This window comes from Arvicola amphibius, chromosome 8 (assembly GCF_903992535.2).
Source record: "Arvicola amphibius chromosome 8, mArvAmp1.2, whole genome shotgun sequence".
Lineage (NCBI taxonomy): Eukaryota > Metazoa > Chordata > Mammalia > Rodentia > Cricetidae > Arvicola > Arvicola amphibius.
Window position 1 is genome coordinate 3521697 of NC_052054.1, and position 19195 is coordinate 3540891.

At 50.0% G+C, this 19195-nt stretch overlaps 2 protein-coding genes across 2 annotated transcripts; both read left to right on the plus strand.

The window, feature by feature from the left end:
* The first annotated feature begins 1160 nt into the window (after positions 1-1160).
* Gpr31 (G protein-coupled receptor 31) lies at positions 1161-6832 on the plus strand. Its single transcript, XM_038339702.1, has one exon. The coding sequence runs from the start codon at positions 1201-1203 to the stop codon at positions 2146-2148; it is 948 nt and encodes a 315-aa protein (XP_038195630.1). The 5' UTR covers positions 1161-1200; the 3' UTR covers positions 2149-6832.
* Positions 6833-10394: 3562 nt separating this feature from the next.
* LOC119821380 (sperm motility kinase Z-like) lies at positions 10395-12922 on the plus strand. Its single transcript, XM_038340373.1, has one exon. The coding sequence runs from the start codon at positions 10731-10733 to the stop codon at positions 12252-12254; it is 1524 nt and encodes a 507-aa protein (XP_038196301.1). The 5' UTR covers positions 10395-10730; the 3' UTR covers positions 12255-12922.
* The last annotated feature ends 6273 nt before the right edge of the window (positions 12923-19195 follow it).

The window sequence follows — 19195 nt, forward strand, 5'->3', positions numbered from 1 at the left end:
TAAAATTTAAAAGCAGAAACAAAATAGAATGCCATCGTTTGCCCTGCCCAAAGAATAAATACAGGAATTTCATAATTCTTTTCTCAGGAAAAGCCCACATGGGTTTCCTTCCTCCTGCCAGCAGCCCTCCCATACTGTGTTGTGTCCTTCAAATGCCCACAGTCTCCCCATCAGGAGGCCTTGGCAGTCCAGCTATTCAGACGGGCATTATCTATTACCCTCTGTCCTCCTTTCTCCACTGTCCCTGACCACAGTGCATCCACGCAGCTCATGCCCTCTGGTCACTCCCAGAACACGGCTCCACCAAACAAAACAATGTGGCTTCATGCAGTGCCGTGCCCAGGGACAGGATGAAGCATGCGTGGATGGGAGGATTTTAGCTTGCTTGCAGGGTCTAAAACCCCCAATGTTCTAGGCCCTTTCCAGGTAGTGCGAGTGTCAAGGAAGAGTCTTAGCAGAAAACTTGTCCCTCCACAAATACACACACACACACACACACACACACACACACACACACACACTTTAGACTGAATGGAAGAATAAATGACAAAGTTGAACTTTAAGTAGCCAGGAAATCTGAAATACTCTATCAAGAGAGTGTGGCAACCAGTCTGACCTCACATATAAAATCTGCCATACTCAGGGGGTCTGACCTCACATATAAAATCTGCCATACTCAGGGGGTCTGACCTCACATATAAAATCCAGCCATACTCAGGGGGTCTTCCCAGTGTCATTATTTAAGGCAGGGAGCCGTAAGCCTCCCTTGTGAGATGGTCACACTACAGAACAATCTGCCTGTTTCAGTCATTATTCTAATGCCCAAAGGTGCAGAAGTCTTCACGGTATTAACGTTTCTAGTTCCCTTTCAGCAGCTGGGACACAAGCTCCGCTCACTGATTATTCTCAGAATACCATAAGTGCTGGCTTTGGTGCCCCTGGAGGGAAGTGAAACACAATTTCCCCTTTCTCAGGAGCAAACAAATGGCAAAACTTGGGGTTTTCTCGCCTCTGTCCATCCTCTTCCCCAAACAAATTTTGCATCTCCTTGGGCCAGATCCCAGTTGATGTTTCAGTATTATTTTCCCACCAAATGCGGAACTTGTCTGCTTTGTAGTGGGGGAGCACATCTTTTTCTCTCAGAGGAAAGAACACAGTGAGGCCTCCTTGCACTGCTTCAGCTCGGCGTGGCCTGGGCCCATGGCGCCCCCCAACTGCTCAGCTGCCAGCACTGCAGTGGAGACAGCCGTGGGCACCATGCTGACGGTGGAGTGTGCTCTGGGGTTCACAGGCAATGCCATCGCCCTGTGGACCTTCATCTACCGTCTCAGAGTGTGGAAGCCTTACGCCGTTTATCTGTTCAACCTGGTGATGGCTGACCTGCTGCTGGCCACCTGCCTGCCACTCCTCGCCGTCTTCTACCTGAAGGGCAAGACCTGGGAACTCGGCCATGCCCCCTGCAACCTCCTGCTCTTCCTGCTGGCCTTCAGCCGCGGTGTGGGGGTGGCCTTCCTGACAACGGTGGCTCTAGACCGGTATCTGCGTGTGGTCCATCCTCGGCTCAGGGTCAACTTGGTGTCTCCAAGGGCAGCCTGGGTCATCTCTAGCCTAGTATGGCTTCTTATGGTTGCCCTCACTCCCCAAAACCTGCTTGCTCATAAGGCTACCCAGAATTCCACTGAGTGTCCCAGTTTCTACCCCATAGGAGAGAGCACCTGGAAGGAGGTGTTCTTCTTCCTTCAGCTCCTGCTTCCCTTTGGCCTCATCGTCTTCTGCAACACTGGGCTCATCAGAACCCTCCAGGAGAGACTCCGAGAGTCTGACAAACAGCCCAGGTTCCGGAGGGCCAGGACGCTGGTTGCCATAGTGCTGGTGCTGTTTGGACTGTGTTTCCTGCCTTGTGTCCTGGCCAGAGTCCTGGTGCATGTCTTTCGGGAATTTGAGAGCTGCCTTGTCCAGCGAGCCATAGTGCAGGCCTCGGACATCGCCGGCAGCCTCACCTGCCTGCACAGTGTATTGAGCCCGGTCATTTACTGCTTCTCCAACCAGGCCTTCACCCACTCATACCGGAAGGTGCTCAGAAGCCTGCGAGGGTGGAAAAAGGCAGAAGAGCCGGCTGTCTCCAACCTCAGAGACTCCTACTCCTGATGACTATTGAAATCCTCAGCTCGCCTTTGTTTGGGCACCACCTCGAATCTAAATAATAATCCAGTTAACCTCAGGGTCAGAAGAGAACAACGGTGGTACCTCCCCTGGTTTGCCCCTGCTTTTGTCACACTGCAGGGTGGCAGACTTGAATCACGCAGGCAGATCCTGCTTCCTTTGCGCGGCGGCCGTCCAGGTGAAGGTGCCGGGCTGAGAGAAGTTGAGCACTTCTGTACATCCCCACGGGGAGATTCCAAGGCACTATGACCACGGAGAAGGCTGCTCTTGCTCCAGCACGGGTCGTGTTCTCTTTCCACGCTTCAGTTCTCCAGAGTGACAAACTGCTTTCTTCTTACCCACCGTGGAGCGCAGAACAGCGGACGCCAGCAGTCCCCAAGGCTCTGAAGAGGCCGCAGGTTGTATTCTGCTTTTATAAAACTCTCCTTTGCTTTTAGAGGATGTACAGAGTGTCAAAGACAGTTCAGCTAGCTACCTCTTTCACTGCAGAAAATACCTGGTAATTGCCTCAAAACTGACCTGGAAGTTGCTTAACTTTTAATGTCTGGATGCTTTTGACTTTCCCTGCCCTGCTTTGAAAGAGACGCCACATCTTTATCCTAGTCCTGGGGAAAGGCGCTTGCTTTTGAACTGGTGCCTGAAGCAAGACCCCAGGGGAACCTAAAGGCTGGCTGACTGTGGCACGGGACTGCTGTCACCTCGGTCCTGGAACACATAGGCCGGGGACAGCTGGTGAGCAGGAGGACTTGAAAACCAGTCTCCTCGCTGCTTCAACTCTGTTTCCACTCTCCTCTCCAGAAAGGCAGCTAAGAACAAGGAATCCTCACAATGCCTGTGAGGGCATCTGCTGCCAATGGCCAGGTATTCACACGGGCACCCTATGGTGTACCCTGCTTGATGACAAAGCTGATGGCATTGGTGACACCATGTCCACTCACAGGCTTCCTTGCCTTCTTGGCAGATTCGTTGTCAGGACCCACGTGCTGAGACATTATGCAGAAGGATAGAAAAGTCCCATAGACCATGGCGGCCTATCAGACACAGTGTTCCCGGGAATGAGGACCGTGCAGCAGCAACTCTGTTTTCCAGGATTTATTTCCTCCTAAGAGAGCAGACTGTCACAGGCCTGAGACAGAACTGTGGCCTGACCAGGATGTGACTGAAGTCTGCTGGATGCATTGGTGCTGTGCCCACTTTCTTCCCTTTCAACGGAGGAAAAGCAACTCCAGCTCTCTCCTCCCCACCAGCATGCATCCAGCAGTTTAAACGATGCTTTAAAAATTCCTGTGTTTAACACAAGCGTATTCTTTGTTATGTTGTTATTGCTGGCATAAGAGGAGTCCCAGCCCTCTCCCACTTTTGGACTTCGGAGTCTGTGACTGTGCTTGTGACAGGCATTGCGAATGTGATGGCGTCGTCTGAACACGGTTGTCATCTACAGTGGCAGGAGCTGCACAGCAGTCCGCCCCTATGGCTTGTGAAAGCTTTGCCAGTCAGGTGTGGGGAGGTCTAGGGTCACAGCCTTCCCAGTCTGGGAAGCCCAAGACTTCGAGCTTCCTGTCTTGAGCTCCGGTGCTGCTGGCCCTGCCGACCTCTGCCTCTGTCCTGGGTGCACGTCAGTAAGAAGGGTGACTTTGGGACATCCTCAACACAGCATCCCTACCCTCAGGGTGCTGTTTTCTGTCCCCACAGTGGCCACTGAGGAGGAAACCCTGGTGCCTTAGCCAAGCAGGGACACTTCACTCAGGTGGAGGAGATGGGCAGGGTCCAATCTTAGCAAGTCTCCTCTCCCGTGAATCCATTCCTGTGTAGCCCCGGCTGAGAATGGCTGGTTTGATGGCTAAGTGAGACCTTGGAGATAGCATCTTCCTCAGTCTCTTGGATCTATGACCTGGGACGAGATGCCTTACTGCTTTTGTCTGTCCCATCGTCAAAATAAGGGAAAAATAACATCTACAGGGCATCCTTGTGGGGATGAAACGACACTCCAGATTTGTCGTGCAGAGACTGTCACGCTGCAGTCACTCAGGGGACGCTCATTTGATCGTCACTTATTTCTGTTTTCCTTGCTGACTTCCCAACCCACTGTGGGCCTTGGGGACATTGTTTCTCAACTGCATGTCCTCACCCAGACCCCACTACACAACGGGTGCTCAGGGATGCGAGTCGTGTAAAGTTCATTTAATTAAAGGCTCCCCGTTCCTCATAAACATAATGGTCTCGCCTGGCTTCATCTCTGAAGGCTGGTGAGGGTGTGAGGACTTGGAATCCCTGTACAGCATTGCTGGGGATGTCCCAGGTTGGGACAGCTGTCTCTGAGGACATCACCCTGGGTCACAGATGGATTCGTTGTGAACGCACCTTCCAGGGTAGCCTTCCCATAAACTGTCTGAGTGAGGAATGACCCAAAAGGAAAGTAGGGGTGGTCATAAACAAGAGGTCTCAGGGCCTTAGCTGTGGCTGGTGACAGTGCTGTGCCTTCTTTTTGTCTCAGGGGCAGGACCACAGACTCTGTGAGCTAGCAGCTCTTCACTCTTCTTGATTCTTGAATTTCTGGGAAAGACTGCACAATGCTAGCACTGTAACTGTTAGGCCTTCTGTTGATCTTGCGATGTCTCTGATTCCCTGGATCTCAGCCAGGCCTGTACGTCCTGCACTCACTCATAGGCTCTTGGGCCACTTCTGCCTCTTGACTGTTGTGCACCTTTCTGGATGACACAGGTGTGCAGATATCCCGTAGCCCTGCTTACAGATACGGAGTGGAAGTTCTGCATCCCGTGGCAATTCCCTTTAATGTTTCAAGGGTCTGCTCTGTTGTCCCAGGGGCCACATCTCTTTTACATCCCCAGCAATGCTGTCCAGGGATCCCAACCCCTCACCACTCTCACCAGCTTATTATAGAGCAGCTGCAGACAGCAGGACATGGGTTTTCTTCCTGGGAGTCTGAAATGCTACCTAGGAAGACTCAGAAGAAATCCCAGAGCCAGCCCTTGGTTAACAATGAATTTGTTGTTTACTTGTGTTTGCTCTCTGTTGTCTCAGTCTGTCTGGGCTGACAGAACAAAGCACCCACACCTGAGGAGGCAAAGCCTGCTGGCTCACCATTCTGGAGAAAACCCAGACTGAGACACTGGCAGACCAGGCTGACTGAGGGCTGTTCTTGTCTCTAGAGATGGCAACTTGCAGCTGTGTTTTCTTCTGACTGGAGGAGCCTGGGAGCATCCATGAGCCTTGAGTGTAATGGCATTGGGCTGGTTAATTCTAACTTTCAACTTGATACAAGTTAGAATCAACTGGGGAGAAACTCTTAATGAAAAATTACCTGGATCAGATTGGCCTATGGACGTGCCTGTGGGGTTATCTTGATTGTTAATTGATGAAGAAGACCCAGCCCATTGTGGGCAGCACCATCCCCTAGGCAGGAGGTCTGAATGGTATAACAATAAAGAAAGCCAGCTCAGAGCTAGCAAGGAAGTGAGATCCACGTATTTATTCTCATTTTGCTCTTGATGGTGGATGTCATGCTTTTAAATTACTTTCTCAACTTCCCCACAGTACTAGACCATAACCTGGACTTGTCAGTCAAACCAAACCTTGCTCCCTTGACTTGCTTTTAGTCAGAGGACTTCCCATAGCATCAGAAGTGAAGCTAGAGCAGGTGCTGATCTCATGTAACTCTTGAGAGGTGCCTGCCTCCTGTGCCCTCCTTCCTCACAGTACCATCTGGGTCTCACCCTGACTCCCCCTTGAGGACAGTCTGCGGGTATCTGTGGCTTGAGTCCTATTTAGCTCTATGATAGGAGTGATACCATCCTCCATGGTCCTGCTCGGACTTATAGGCCCTTTGAGACAAGTGTTAAGGCATGATAGCAAACTCCAGCCAGCCAGTTAGAACCCACAAAGGACCTGTCCTGTCTGCTCTCAGTCCAGACCTGCCTCAGGTCAAGAGATTGGGAGTCTGTGTTTGGGACTGCAACCAAAGGCCAGCCACCCTCTCTGCCTTCCCTATGGGGAATGTGCTGCACTTCCCAGAAGTTCTAGGAGGGCCTGGGCTTTGACACAATGAAGAAGTGCTGGCCTAGGAGATGCCAGCTTCTAAATATGGCTCTCAATGCAACCCTTTGTCCACGGTTTTTAAAGTGATTCTGCAGCCCTCATGTGTGAAATCCATCACATCCATCAGGGTTTGTCCCCAGGGACCTCACTCAGTAATTGTCCTAGACCCCACTATCCAGCTACCAGAGGCATCGCCAAGCAAGGACACCCAGAAAAGTACAAAGGCATCCAGAGGATGACATACTGGATCCAGTTTGACTGTCCATGATTATGAGACTGAGATCTCCCTCTCTTAGCCAAAAAAATGGAGGTTTGCTTTAGGAGTATAGGATGAACAGTGCACACCATAGACTAAGGTAGCACAGTATGGGGAGGGATGGGATAGCAATCCCTGTGAGAGGGAAGGTGCCTCCTGCCAGTCACCATTGTCCCCACATATATCCTCATAGCTTTCTTTAGAGGTTCAATGATTTTGCATCTCGCACAGCTTTGGTAATTTTCCTCTGTCTCTGCATGACTTGGACCAGCAGGTCCTTCTTCAGTGATAGGGTCCTAAGTGGCAGGACTGGAGATTAGAAGATAAGAAGTTTGAACTGTTTGGAATTGGGACTAATTAAGTTCTGGCCTTCAGCTGCTCTTCCCTGTCTAGAGCCTTCTAATTGAAGTTACTAAAAGCTGTGCTTTGCCTAGAGGATCAGAGGATGGGATTTTCACCTGTTGGCCATTGACTGCAGGGTATTTAAGCCTCCATGGTGCTATAAAAGAAAGGCTTTTTTTCCAGTGATGAAAGGTCCGTGTGTCGGTCTGTCTCTGCGTGTGTTTCCTCAACCTCCAGCCCCTTGCCCGAAGCTCGAGAACTGGGTTCTAGAGCATAAAGCGCAGATGGGGGGAGGAACGGGGCAGCAATTTGGGATTGGGAGGTCTTACTATGTTTTATGCCAAGCAGACTAATTGAAAAGTGCAGCATCTCATATACTGTTTCCGGGGAGAACGGAACAGTGTTCGTGGGAAGCTACTCTACAATGGGGTAAAGTCATCAGGAAGCTAACCAAGCAATGTCGTACAAAGGGAACTCAAGGTGTCAGAGACAGCACACAGCAGCCTTGGGGCTGATAACTCCAGTCTCTTCAGGGAGAAAAGCCAAGTTCCCAGGAACCCAAACCTTATCTCCTCTGAACCCCTACCTCAAGCCCCAGACTGGCCTTGCCAGGTCTGCCTCTGGGCAAGGACACTGAAGGAGCTCCCTTTGCCCTTTCAGCAAAGCCTCTGAGAAAGCCTTAGATGGGTCTGACCCTTAGCACCCGCAAGCCTCCCACCCTCTGGCCCCTCACCCTCATACACGGCCCAGAGAGCCCCATCATAGCATGGTCTCAACACTCCTTGGGCAGTGAGTCTTGTCTTAGAAATAACTCAAAGGCAATTAAACTGAGCACTGAGAAGGGACTGAGTCCCAGGCCTGTGAAGGGTGTCTCTTTCCATTCTAGTCTTCAATGTCACCTTTCAAAGGAGCTGCCAAGGTGCACTTTACCTTTGCTTTCAATGACACAACTGTCTAAGGTGAGGCCCTGACATGTTGCAGAACCTGCAAGGCTAGACAGATCAGAGAATCTGGGGTGTTGGTTAATGTCGCATGTCCCCCTGGGTGTCTGAGGGGAGGTGACTTAGGACTCTAGCCCTAGCCCAGTAGGCTAGTAGAGTAGTGATAGGCTCACTACTCTACATGTCTTTACAACCCTTGCTTCCTCTGAGCTCAACAGTCCCCCTTAAATACAGACATCAAGACCTACATGGTGTCCACAGCTCCCCTGGCCTGAAACTGCCCTGTGATTGATACTATGAACCAGGAGGCAGGGCCTTGAACTTGAGATCACTGACTCAGGCCAGTGTGGACTCCGGGGCATTTGGAGCTCAGGTGCAAATTCAGAGGCTGAGCCACAATGGCCAGGGTTGGCAGGCTGTTTCTTTCCTTTTCCACTCTCAGACCTGGCAGTGATCCCCAAGGATGAGGCTCTGTCCTCCCAGGTTTAGTGTCTGCAGACATGTAGCTCCTCTACAGGGTGACTCAAGCCCCAGAAGAGAGTCCTCAGAAGGAGAGCGGCAGACAGTGCACCATGCACAGCACTTCTGAAAAGCCGAGGCTCTTCCAGGGCTTGATCCCGTCAGTGCACAATAGTCAGCTTCCGGCTGCGCGGGTGTTCAGGAATGACACAGCACCCTGGGTCCTGTGACCCAACTCTGGCTCACAGTCTATGTCATCTGTGTCTGCACAGCGGCCAGGTCCCTTCTGGTCACAGTGTGCACAGAGCACCTGGTCCTCACACATGCCTGTTCCACCTTTGGACCTTTGCTCACCCAAGTGAGCCTTGCATATGGAACACACCTGATTATGTTTGACAGGGAGTATGTGATAGTTTGAAAAAGAAAGACCCCCATAGGTCATGTTTAGTCACCAAGGGCAGGCAGTGAGTTTTCAAAAGCCCAAGTCAGGTCCACTGTCACCTTTCCTTCCCACAGCCTTTGGGTCCAGATGTAGAACTCTCAGCTCCTTCAGCATCATGTCTGCCTGCATCCCTCCATACTCCCCACTGCGATGGTAATGGACTATACCCCTGAAACTGTAAGCCATCCCCAATGGAATGCATTCTTTTTATGAGTTGTCTTGGCCACAGTGTCTCTTTCCAGCAAAATAGAACAGTGACCAAGACAGGGTATACATTTGTTTCATTTAACACTGATTTCCTTTGTCATCCCAGGTTTTTGACAAAAACCTAACTACCTTCTGGGAAATTATGAGAACCAGTCTCACAGGTGGTAACAAATTGTATTATATTTTATAAACAGAATTTTTTAATATGTCATGTTGTAGCATTGTCTTGGTCCCATCTGTCAGAACTCAAAGAAAAGGTGCCGTAGCGAGTGTAGACACAGGGACGGTAAAGCAGGAGGCACCGCAGACCTTCAAACCAGAGACCTGAGGACATTAAGACATCCTACAGACTTTGATTTCTAAAGGCCTAAGGCCAGTCTCCATAGCCCACCTGAGCCAGAGCCTTTGCGTCCTGCCCAGCCGTGTCAGGGCAGGTCCTGCTATGACCTCACCAGGAGCCATTGTGACGGTTCCAGCCCGCAGGTGTGACGCTGTGGCCCGGCCTGGATTCTCTGGGTGAATTGAGAGGAGCTGTGGAGTGGTGCCCTATGCGACTTTATTGTATCTAGCGAGGTTGTGTGTAGCTCCATTTTTGGTTCCTTAGTTTGTGTGTGTACTTGTGTGTCCTTATGTGTAAGTGTGTATAGATGTGTTTGTGCAAGTATGTACTTGTTTATTTGCTATTAGGTGTGACTGCACACATAGGTGTGCACCTGTGTAGAAGTGTGAGGTTGGCTGTCTGCACATGTGTGTTCCACTTGAGGACAGCATTTAATTTCAGGTGTCGCACGTGAGATGTGCTGCCCACTCTGCTTTTTGAAGCAGAGTCTCTCATTGGCCTGAAGCTCACCAAGTAGGCTAGGCTAGCCAATGAACCTCAGGGATCTCCCAGCGAGATTAAAAACTTGTGCTGTCTAGTTTGGGTTTTTATTACTTTTTTCAATGTTTGATTTTGTTTTGTGTTTTAACATGGATTCTCGGGTAGAATCCAGAAGGTTTTCCTAGGAGCTGACGCCATCCTGTAGCACCTGGTGGTAGTGTTTACTCCCCCTCCTTCGTTTTACGTATTTGATATTTGATTTTAGGAATGTATTTAATGGCTATATCTGGAGACTTTGTTTTTTTGTTTGTTTTTTAGTTTGAATGCTTTCTGTTTTTCATTTGTTTGTTTCTATCTCTTTTCTTTAATCTTTTTTTCTTTAAAAGAAAAATTATCAGCCAGGAGAGTTCCAGGACAGTTAGGGTTACACAGAGAAACCCTGTCATGAACCCCGCGCCCACCAAAAGACCCCAAAACAAAACAAAAATCCATTGTTTTCCATTAAGAATGTTCTTGATCCATGCAATTCATACTTTATTTGGCTTTTACACAGTTTTAGCTTTCAGATTTTATTTTTGCTTTTTTGTTTGATTTTTAGTTTTCAATTTTCTGGCTTGGGTTTATTTTGTTTCTGTTTTTTGTTTTTAGTTTTGAGGTTATTTTGTTGTTTTGTTTTTTATTTGTTATTTTGGTTCTTTGGGTGTTTGGAGTTTGGGTTTTAAAATTTTGCTTATTTTATGTTTTCTGTTTGTATCCCTCTTTTTCCTTATTTTCTTTCAGGTTTGTTTCTTTTTCATCTGTTTTCAGTTAGCATTCCGGCATTCAAGCTGTGACCCCTTTAACTCACTGCGTTGGGAGCTGACTTTTTGGTTTGGGTTTTGACTTTTGTTTTTGTGCTTTGGTTTCCTAATTTTGAGTTAAGTCTTAGGTTTTTAATTTTGCTTTTTGTTTTTATCTTGATTTACTTTTCACTTTTAATTTTTCATTTCTTATTTTACTTTATTCTCCTTTATTCCTTTTTTCTTTGATGGAGTTCTCGCAAACATGCCACCCATGGCGCCTAATCAGCCCAAGAAAGAGACTGCAAGACTCAGCCGTGTGCCCACCTTCTTCGGCGAAGAGATATTCACCAGTCAATACACCGTCCTGAGGAAGTTAGGCCAGGGCGCCAACGCCAAGGTGATGCTGGCCCAGCACCGTCTCACGGGTGTCCCAGTAGCCGTGAAAGTGCTCGTGAGGGAGAAGCCCTGGCGCCAGCTGGCTGTTTCAGAAGTGGACATTCTGATGACCATCAGCCACCCAAACATTGTCTCTCTCTTCCAAGTCATCGAAACAGAAAAGAATATCTACCTCATCATGGAGATGGCTGAGGGAGAACAGCTGTTCCGTCACGTCTGTGATGCCGGACGCTTGCAGGAGGAGGAGGCCCAAGGACTATTTCACCAAATCATAGGTGCCGTGGGCTACTGCCATGACCATGGCATAGTCCACAGAGACCTGAAGCCTGATAATATCATTGTAGACAGCGCTGGAAGAGTGAAGATCATCGACTTTGGCCTGGGGGTCAAGGTCAGGCCTGGAAAACTGCTTGAGAAGCCTGGAGGGGCATTCCAGTTTGGTGCCCCTGAATTCTTCCTAGGGGTGCCATACGATGGCCCTAAAGTAGACATCTGGACTTTGGGGGTCCTCTTGTTCTTCATGGTAACTGGGACATTTCCATTTTCAGCGCCCACCTTCTCAGAGCTTTGGAAGCAGGTGGTACAAGGGAGGTTTGAGGTCCCAAACCAGCTTTCCGAAGAGCTACAGGGCCTAATCAGACACTTACTAACTGTCAACCCCAGCCAGAGGCCAACCATTAAAGAGATCGAAAGTCACTCATGGCTCAGACACGAGAGCGCGTCAGCTCACAACGAAGAGACAATCCCAAGCCTCCCAGACCCTGCAATCATGGCTGCCATGGCCAACATTGGCTTTGACATCCAAGATATAAGAGATGCTTTACTGCACAGGAGATTTGATGAGACAATGGCATCGTACTGCTTACTACACTACCAGGCACGCCAGGAACACGGCTGCTCAGCCCACCCCAATCTCAGGGACACAGAGCTGACACATTTCACCTCACCCACAGATCCCGTCTCTTTCCCTTTGCCTCTGAGGAGGAGGGCCAGCGAACCTGCCCTTTGGACAGTCTTACCTTCAACAAAAGACCAGAGGCTAGAGATTGTCCGACAGCCCAGACAAAGGGGCGACAGAAGCGCCATTGAGCAGGACAACCCTCTCTGCTTCTACTCTTGGCACGTTCTTGGCACCGCTCACCTGTGTGGCATTGGTGTTCCCCACATTTCTTCACTGACCAGCCGTCAGGGGAACACAGAAAACATGACATTATGCAAGAAGAAGCCCCTCCCCGATGAGCCAGACCGTGGGGAGAGTGCAGCCTCAAGTCCCGGACAGCAAAGTGACTGGAAGGAGTGGCCAAGGAGGATTGGGAAACATCTATGGAAGCTTTGCTGCTGCACAGAAGGAACCTCAGGGATGGCAGTGCAGGGTACCGCCCAGAAATGAGGGGACAAAATGAATGACTGTCATAGAAAATTTAGGTATGCACCCCAGGTCCATTTCTGTGTTCAATTGTATCTCTGCTTTTATTAATTTCCTTGTCAATTGACAGATCCTAATTACAAGCATTTACATGGTCAAGTGTGTGGAAGGCTGGATCTAGACGCTGTGGGATGGTTTAATCAAGGCCATCAATGCTGTAGGACATGTATGAGTCCCTTTCCCATGCATCCTTGTATCATAAGTGGCCAGGCAGAGAATGGAGACCTCCATAATCCCAAGGTCATAGTGTTAGGACAGTCTTTGTCTGGACACCAAGAACTGTAGGATGGAGCCATGAAGGAACCTTAGATGCTCTCTCTGTGACCTCCATTCCCACCCAGAGGCCTGATTCAGCCAGGAGGCCAGCAGAAAGTGGGGGAGACTTCCAGTGTGGGGTAGTGCAGTCATCTGGGATGCTAGATAGCAGGGGTAGACATAGACCTCACATCAGCAACAGATAAAAGACCCCAGCAGCCAGGAATTGGGGGGGACCCTGAGTTAGGCTGTGGGGTCTCCCAGCCTTTTCCAGCTTCCTCTGAAGGAAGGAGAGTAGAATATTAACTCTGATTAAAATTCTCCCCCATTTTAACCATTTTACTTTCTCTCCCTGGATTTGACAGACCTTCTTTGGTGTGGGACAATGGTCTGTATTCTGCCAATTATCTTTTAAATAAACACTGATTGTCCAGTAGCCAGGCAGGAAGTATAGGCAGGACAACCAAGCAGGAAGTAGAGGCAGGATGACAAGAACAAGAGAATTCTGGGAAGAAGGAAGTCCTAGGTCTGCAGTCCTGACCCAGCCACAGAAGAAGCAAGATGTGACTGCCTCACTGAATAAAGTATTGAGCCACGTGGCTAACATAGACAAGAATAATGGGCTAATATAAGTTATAAGAGTTAATAATAATAGCCTGAATTAAGGGGCCAATCGGTTTATAACTAATGTAGACCTCTGTGTGATTTCTTTGGGACTTAATGGCTACGGGACTGGGTGGGACAGAAAACCTCGTACAACACTTCTTCTGATTGGTCTCTATTCCACACACCTAACCAATCAGGGTCCAACAGAAAGTACCCACATCTTAGTTTGCCCAGTCTGGCTCTCTGTGGGCTACAGCCTCTGTCTCTCAGGCCCCAGACTTCAGAGGACTGAAGAGGCCATCAAGACTGTTGTCCATAAGACCTGAAAAGACAGAGTATCTAAGACTCAAAGCTTCTGCTGTAAGCCAAAGGAAGTTAATTCCTGCCTCAACCTCTGAGAATCACTCCTGCTTTGGGGACTGACCCACCTTTCCTGCCCATGCCTGTCCCATGAGCCTCGCTGCTGCTGAGACCTGCTCCTCATGGAAGATGCTCTGAATCTCAAGCCTGCTGTGACATTGGACCTCTCTTGGTCCCACTGCAGTGGAGGGTCTCAGAGCTACACAGTTGAGTTTCCACTCTCTGAATCGGCACAGCTGCATTGCAATCAAACCTTGTTTGTTCACACTCTGCCCCATCTACACACTTCATTTTTGGAGGAAGGAAAGATAAGCACTCAAGGAGACTGGATGTCTCACAGTCAGTAGGGCTCTTGTTAGGAGACACGCCAGTCTGTGTGGGCTGCAGCTACAGAGACACTGGTAAGAGGGGACTCTAAGCATCAGGGACTCTTATTTGGAGAGATACTGGTTGGCAAGGAATCCATTCAGTCAGGACTCCACTCAGAGGAGATTCCAGTCAGCATAGATTCTAACCAATAGTGGTCCAAGTCAGCTGGGAGTCTAGTCAGTGGAGACTTCAATCGGCCAACATTCCTGTCAGGAAGATTCCACTGAGAGCCAACTCCAAACAGCAGGTATCAGATTCTAGCCAGAGCAGACCCCTTCTCACCAGGGATCCCTCAAAAATACTGGCCTTGCATAGGATCCCTTCCCAGTCTAGACCTGAAAGCCCCTTTAGAAGCTACTGGACACAGAAGCCCGTCTGCTCACATAGGGTCCTGGCGGACTTCTCTTCTTGGGACTCATCCATGTCTGACTTTTCTGTGTGTATTACAGGTAAGAGAGAAGCACACAGGGTTCCTCTTCAATGTGATTCTCACGAATCTCCGACTAAAATTGATGCTGACAAAAGATTCTCTCTGCATCTTCCTCACATAGATGGGGGCAGTCACTGTTTCTGGGATGTGTGGTCACAGCCTGAGGATGAGTGACTTCAAGGACCCTTCAAAGTTCCATCTGAGAGCACCCCAAAAAGTGCTTCTGAAGGGACTGAGTCCTACGCTGCCTGCAGGGAAGAAATGCAGACCCATTGAAGACGTTCTAAGAATGATCCGGGGGATACAAGGGCCATCTGCTTGCCCCATTTCTGTCGAGACAGTCACAGCGGCCCAGTGAAACTGAGAGGTCACTGGTCCATGTAACTGCATCAGACATGCGTTCACTCTTCCCGCCGTGACAGTCTCTTTAGGTCCACAGGCCAGCGTGACCCCTCCAAGGCATGTCACAAGCATGCCTCTTCCAGTCAGCTGGGATGTGAAAGGCATGATAGCTGCTGATCCAGATGTCCGAGACGGGAGTTGGGTGTATGGGCAAAAGAGAGACATTGAAAAGACCGTGTGAGAGAGTGGGTCTTGCTGAAACAGGCCTGCCAAGGACACATGCACACACATACCCGCTCTGCACCTCTGAACAGAGACCCCACCCTGCCTGCCATTGCTTTGGAGAACCCCATCTCACAGGGAGTGATGATCCATGTCAGTGTGGAAACCCCAGATCTACACCATCTCTGCACAGGCCTTGTGTGACCTTGGGCATCTGAGCAGCCTGGTGCCTTCATAGGTCCATGGCCTCACACCAGTTCCTGCTTCACACACGCAAGTGCCGTATGCTAAGGACTCAGGGATGCTTGTCAGCTCGGACCACTGAGAGACTGGCAGCGTAGTCGCAGAAGTAGTGAAATCCATTGAGCCCCGCTTGAGGCTGTGTGTCATGCTTGGCAGTTCACCTTGTTTTGGCCTGTGGCAAACAGCTCTTGGTTCTGGGAACAAGTTTTGGAAAAAGCTGCTCCCTCACTGAAGCCAGAAATCCAAGAGAAGGTTGGCATTTATACCAATGCCACTTTCCTAGATTGAATGCATGCATCCATGAGGTCAGAGGCAGTATGACCAGATCACCCCTTTGAAGACCCCACCCCTGTATGTTGTTGCTTCAGCTACCAAGCCTTCAACCAGAGACGGAGGATACTGAAGACCCAAGGCTCTGTTCCTCCTCCAGCTGCCACAGGCTCCCATCCATCTCCCATGCAAAGGTGACCTGCACATCTCCAAGGGATCTGCAGCCTCAGCGGCCCCACCTTTGCCTGAAAGTCCTCGTCCATACGCTCCCCTGAGACTCAGTGCCAACTCTTAGCTAAAGATCTCCAGCACGTGGTTCAGGGCAGATGTCATATTTCAAGAGTGAGGACCAGAGGAGAGCAAGGAGGGCCAAAGGCAGCACGGAATCCTGCAGCACCATGCCCACCATCCAGGCCACTTGGTAATGTGACTCATATGAAGTGAGCTTGGGTAGCCCCGTCCTGACCCTGTGGTGGGACAGCTGCAGCCCACATGGCCACCCTCTTGGATTGACGGTGTTCACTGCCCACGGTTTCCCTCCAAATTCCACACCTGCCTCCTGGAATTTTCTGGCGTCCCCACTTAGGCCTCATGCATTTCCCTTCTGGACGTTGTTTGCAGGGATTTTTGGCTCTTCCCCATAACATTTGATACATGTTCAGGTGGGCACACATGTACGTGTGCATGCGTGTGCAGGGTAAGGTTTGATTCCAAGTGTCTTCTATCACTCTTACTCTTGGTTTAAGACTCCTTTATTGTGAAAATTTAGTTGTGTGTATGTATTCATGTGCGTGCATATGAAAGTAGGGGTGAGCATGCAAGTGTGTGTGTACACGTGTGTGTGTGGAGCATGCAAGTGTGGGTGTGCACGTGTGTGTGGAGCATGCACGTGTGGGTGTGCACGTGTGTGTGGAGCATGCACGTGTGGGTGTGCACGTGTGTGTGGAGCATGCAAGTGTGGGTGTGCATGCGTGTGTGTGAAGCATGCACGTGTGGGTGTGCACGTGTGTGTGGAGCATGCACGTGTGGGTGTGCACATGTGGGTGTACATGTGTATTATGGAGCATGCACTGTGGGTACGCACGTGTATGTGAGAGCATGCAAGTGTGGGTGTGCATGCGTGTGTGTGAAACATGCACGTGTGGGTGTGCACGTGTGTGTGGAGCATGCACATGTGTGTGTGGAGTTCAGAGTTTTAAGTCAAGTATCTTCTCTCACGCCTCCACTAGTTTTGCATTAAGCGTCTCTTGCAAAGCCTGTGCTCACTGAGTAGGCAAGGCTAGTGAGACAGCGAGTTCCCAGAGTCTTCCTGGGTCCCTTTCTCGGTCCTGTGACTATAGGCATGAAACACCATGCCTGGGTTATATTTTACAGGGATGCTGGAGATGTAGCTCAGGTCCTCATGCTGTGTGGCAGGTACTTTACTGACAGTGCTGTGTCTCTACACCCATGACCCCAAGTCTTAGTGACTATTCTATCACTGCCAAGAGACACCTTGACCAAGGCAATTACTGTGGAAGAAACATTCAGTTGAGTGCTTGCTTACAGTCTCAGTGGCTTAGTTCATTACCATCACAGCGGGAAGCATGGTGGCAGGCGTGGCACTGGAGAAGTAGCTGAGAGCTCCAGCTCCATCCTGATCCACAGGCAGCAGGAAGAGAGAGACACTGGATCCGCTGTGGGGTTTTGAAGCCTCAAAGCAGGGGGTAGTGTGTCAGTAGGGTACAGTGACACACTTCCTTTAACACCTATCAATCCTTCTAAGCCTGTCAAAGAGTTCCATTCCCTGGGGCAAAGCATTCAAATGAACCAACGGAGGCCACTCCTAATCAGACCGCCGCACCCCATAATCTTATAGTATCCCCGACTGCAAACACCACCACCTGACGAGGCCAGCTTGCCGCCGCTGATGTGACCTGTGCTGCCTGAGCCCAAGAGGTCTTCGCTACCGTGGCTTTGGGTCCTTAGACAGAAGAACACAGCAAAAGTGAATCCGGGAGAGACAATGCCCCTTCAAATGCCCCCACTGCCTCCCTGCATATCACCCCTCCTCTTCTCTTTACATCTGGTGGGTGCGTTCTTGTTGATTCCTGAGGCGTCTTCAAGCCCCTTTCTGTTGTCTGGATGTAACTCCTCTGGTTTCTTTTCAGTGGGGGTCATATCTCACACACGGTGCAAGTGAAAAGCCCACCATACAAAAATGAGCCCTGCGAGACAAAACCAATCACCAGGTAGCCTTGGGGTAGCACTGAAAGCTCACCAAGGAGAAGCATTGAGTTGTAGCCAAAGGAATAACATCTACCTCAAGGTGGAAACATAAGACATAAGGCCAGCCTGTATGGGGAAAGACATTCTGTCTCAACAAAACCAAGGAAACCTCCCCGCAACCTTCCCTAAAGTATTTATTAAGCAGGTGTTTTAAAGGTGGTATCTAAACTCCCTACACAAAGAACAACCTGTGTTCACACCCTGGGTTTCTACGCAGCCAGTCACATTCTGATCATCTCAGCACCTTCACCTGGGCAGGTCTAGGGTGGATTTAGGTTTCTCAGCTTTTCCAGTACAGACCATTAGAGCACAGACTCCGTGTTCTGCTCAGAACTCAGGGCCAGCAGTCGCCTGTTCTGGCTGTAGAAGGAACCAGAAGCAAAAGCCGGTCTGGCCTGCAGTGTTCCCTGGGGACTCCATCTGGTGGGGTACCCTTCTTCTGAGAGAGCTATTGGAGGGTACAGGCAGGGAAAGGCTCTAATTACCAGCTGGTCTGAGCAGGCAAGTGTTGCACTCTTGGACTTACCGCCCTCTAGTGTCAGATTTTAACAACTGCAAACAGATAGCACTTGCAGGGAGGCGTGGTGATCTAGTACCGAGAGAGACAGAGAGAGAGAGAGAGAGAGAGAGAGAGAGAGAGAGAGAGAGAGAGAGAGAGAGAGAGAGAGAGAGAGAGAGAGGGACAGAGAGAGAGAGGGGGGGAGGGAGGGAGAAAGGGAGGGAGAAGGAGGGAGAGAGGGAGGGAGAGAGGGAGAGAGAGAGAGAGAGAGAGAGAGGAGAAAGAGAGAGAGATCTCCTTGGGATAAGGACCCGCTCTCCCGGAACAAGGAGGGGGCACGTGGAATGAGTCATGCCTTGCATTAGAGGATGAGGTGGGAGACACCTTCCTGATACTGATTTCTCAGAAGTCTAGTGGTCGTATTTGGGCAGCCTGTCCTGAACTCCACACCTATGGTGAACGGCAGCTGCTCAGGCTCAGCTATGGAACACAGGAGAACAACTCGCATGAACTCAGCTTTAACCCTGTGCCACGTGGTAGCCAGGGGAGGTTCTGTTTGAAAAGGGCTTAGGGACTATTTGTGTTTGAGAGCTGGGGCTGTTCTGAGGACAAGATGTGTGGTCTCATCATCATTTCTTCCTTTGAGACAAATTCTCACTGTGTAGCCCAGGCTGGCTAAATAGGCAAGGTCCTCTGCAGCCACGCACCAAGCCACGCTGGCATGGTATGGTTCCCGAGAGGCTGGAGATCAAACCTGGTGAGTGTTCCTGCATGATGCCAAGGACTTTATGGCTTTGCCATTCTTAGGAGGTTTTCTAGATTTCAGTGGCAGTGCTTCTAAATGGGCACTGAAATCACCAGCACAGTTCAAATGTTTTAGGTTGGGTGAGGAGTCCACTTCTGGTCTCAACTGAGTGAGCGTTCTTTTCTTCTGAGAGCACACTCACCTTCTGAAGGCACACTCACCTTCTAAAGGCACACTCACCTTCTGAGGGTACGCTCACCTTCTGAGGGCACACTCACCTTCTGAGAGCACACTCA

What these genes read in the sequence shown, in the direction of transcription:
- Gpr31 (XM_038339702.1), top strand. Translation starts at nt 1,201, where the DNA reads ATGGCGCCCCCCAACTGCTCAGCTGCCAGCACTGCAGTGGAGACAGCC.
- LOC119821380 (XM_038340373.1), top strand. Translation starts at nt 10,731, where the DNA reads ATGCCACCCATGGCGCCTAATCAGCCCAAGAAAGAGACTGCAAGACTC.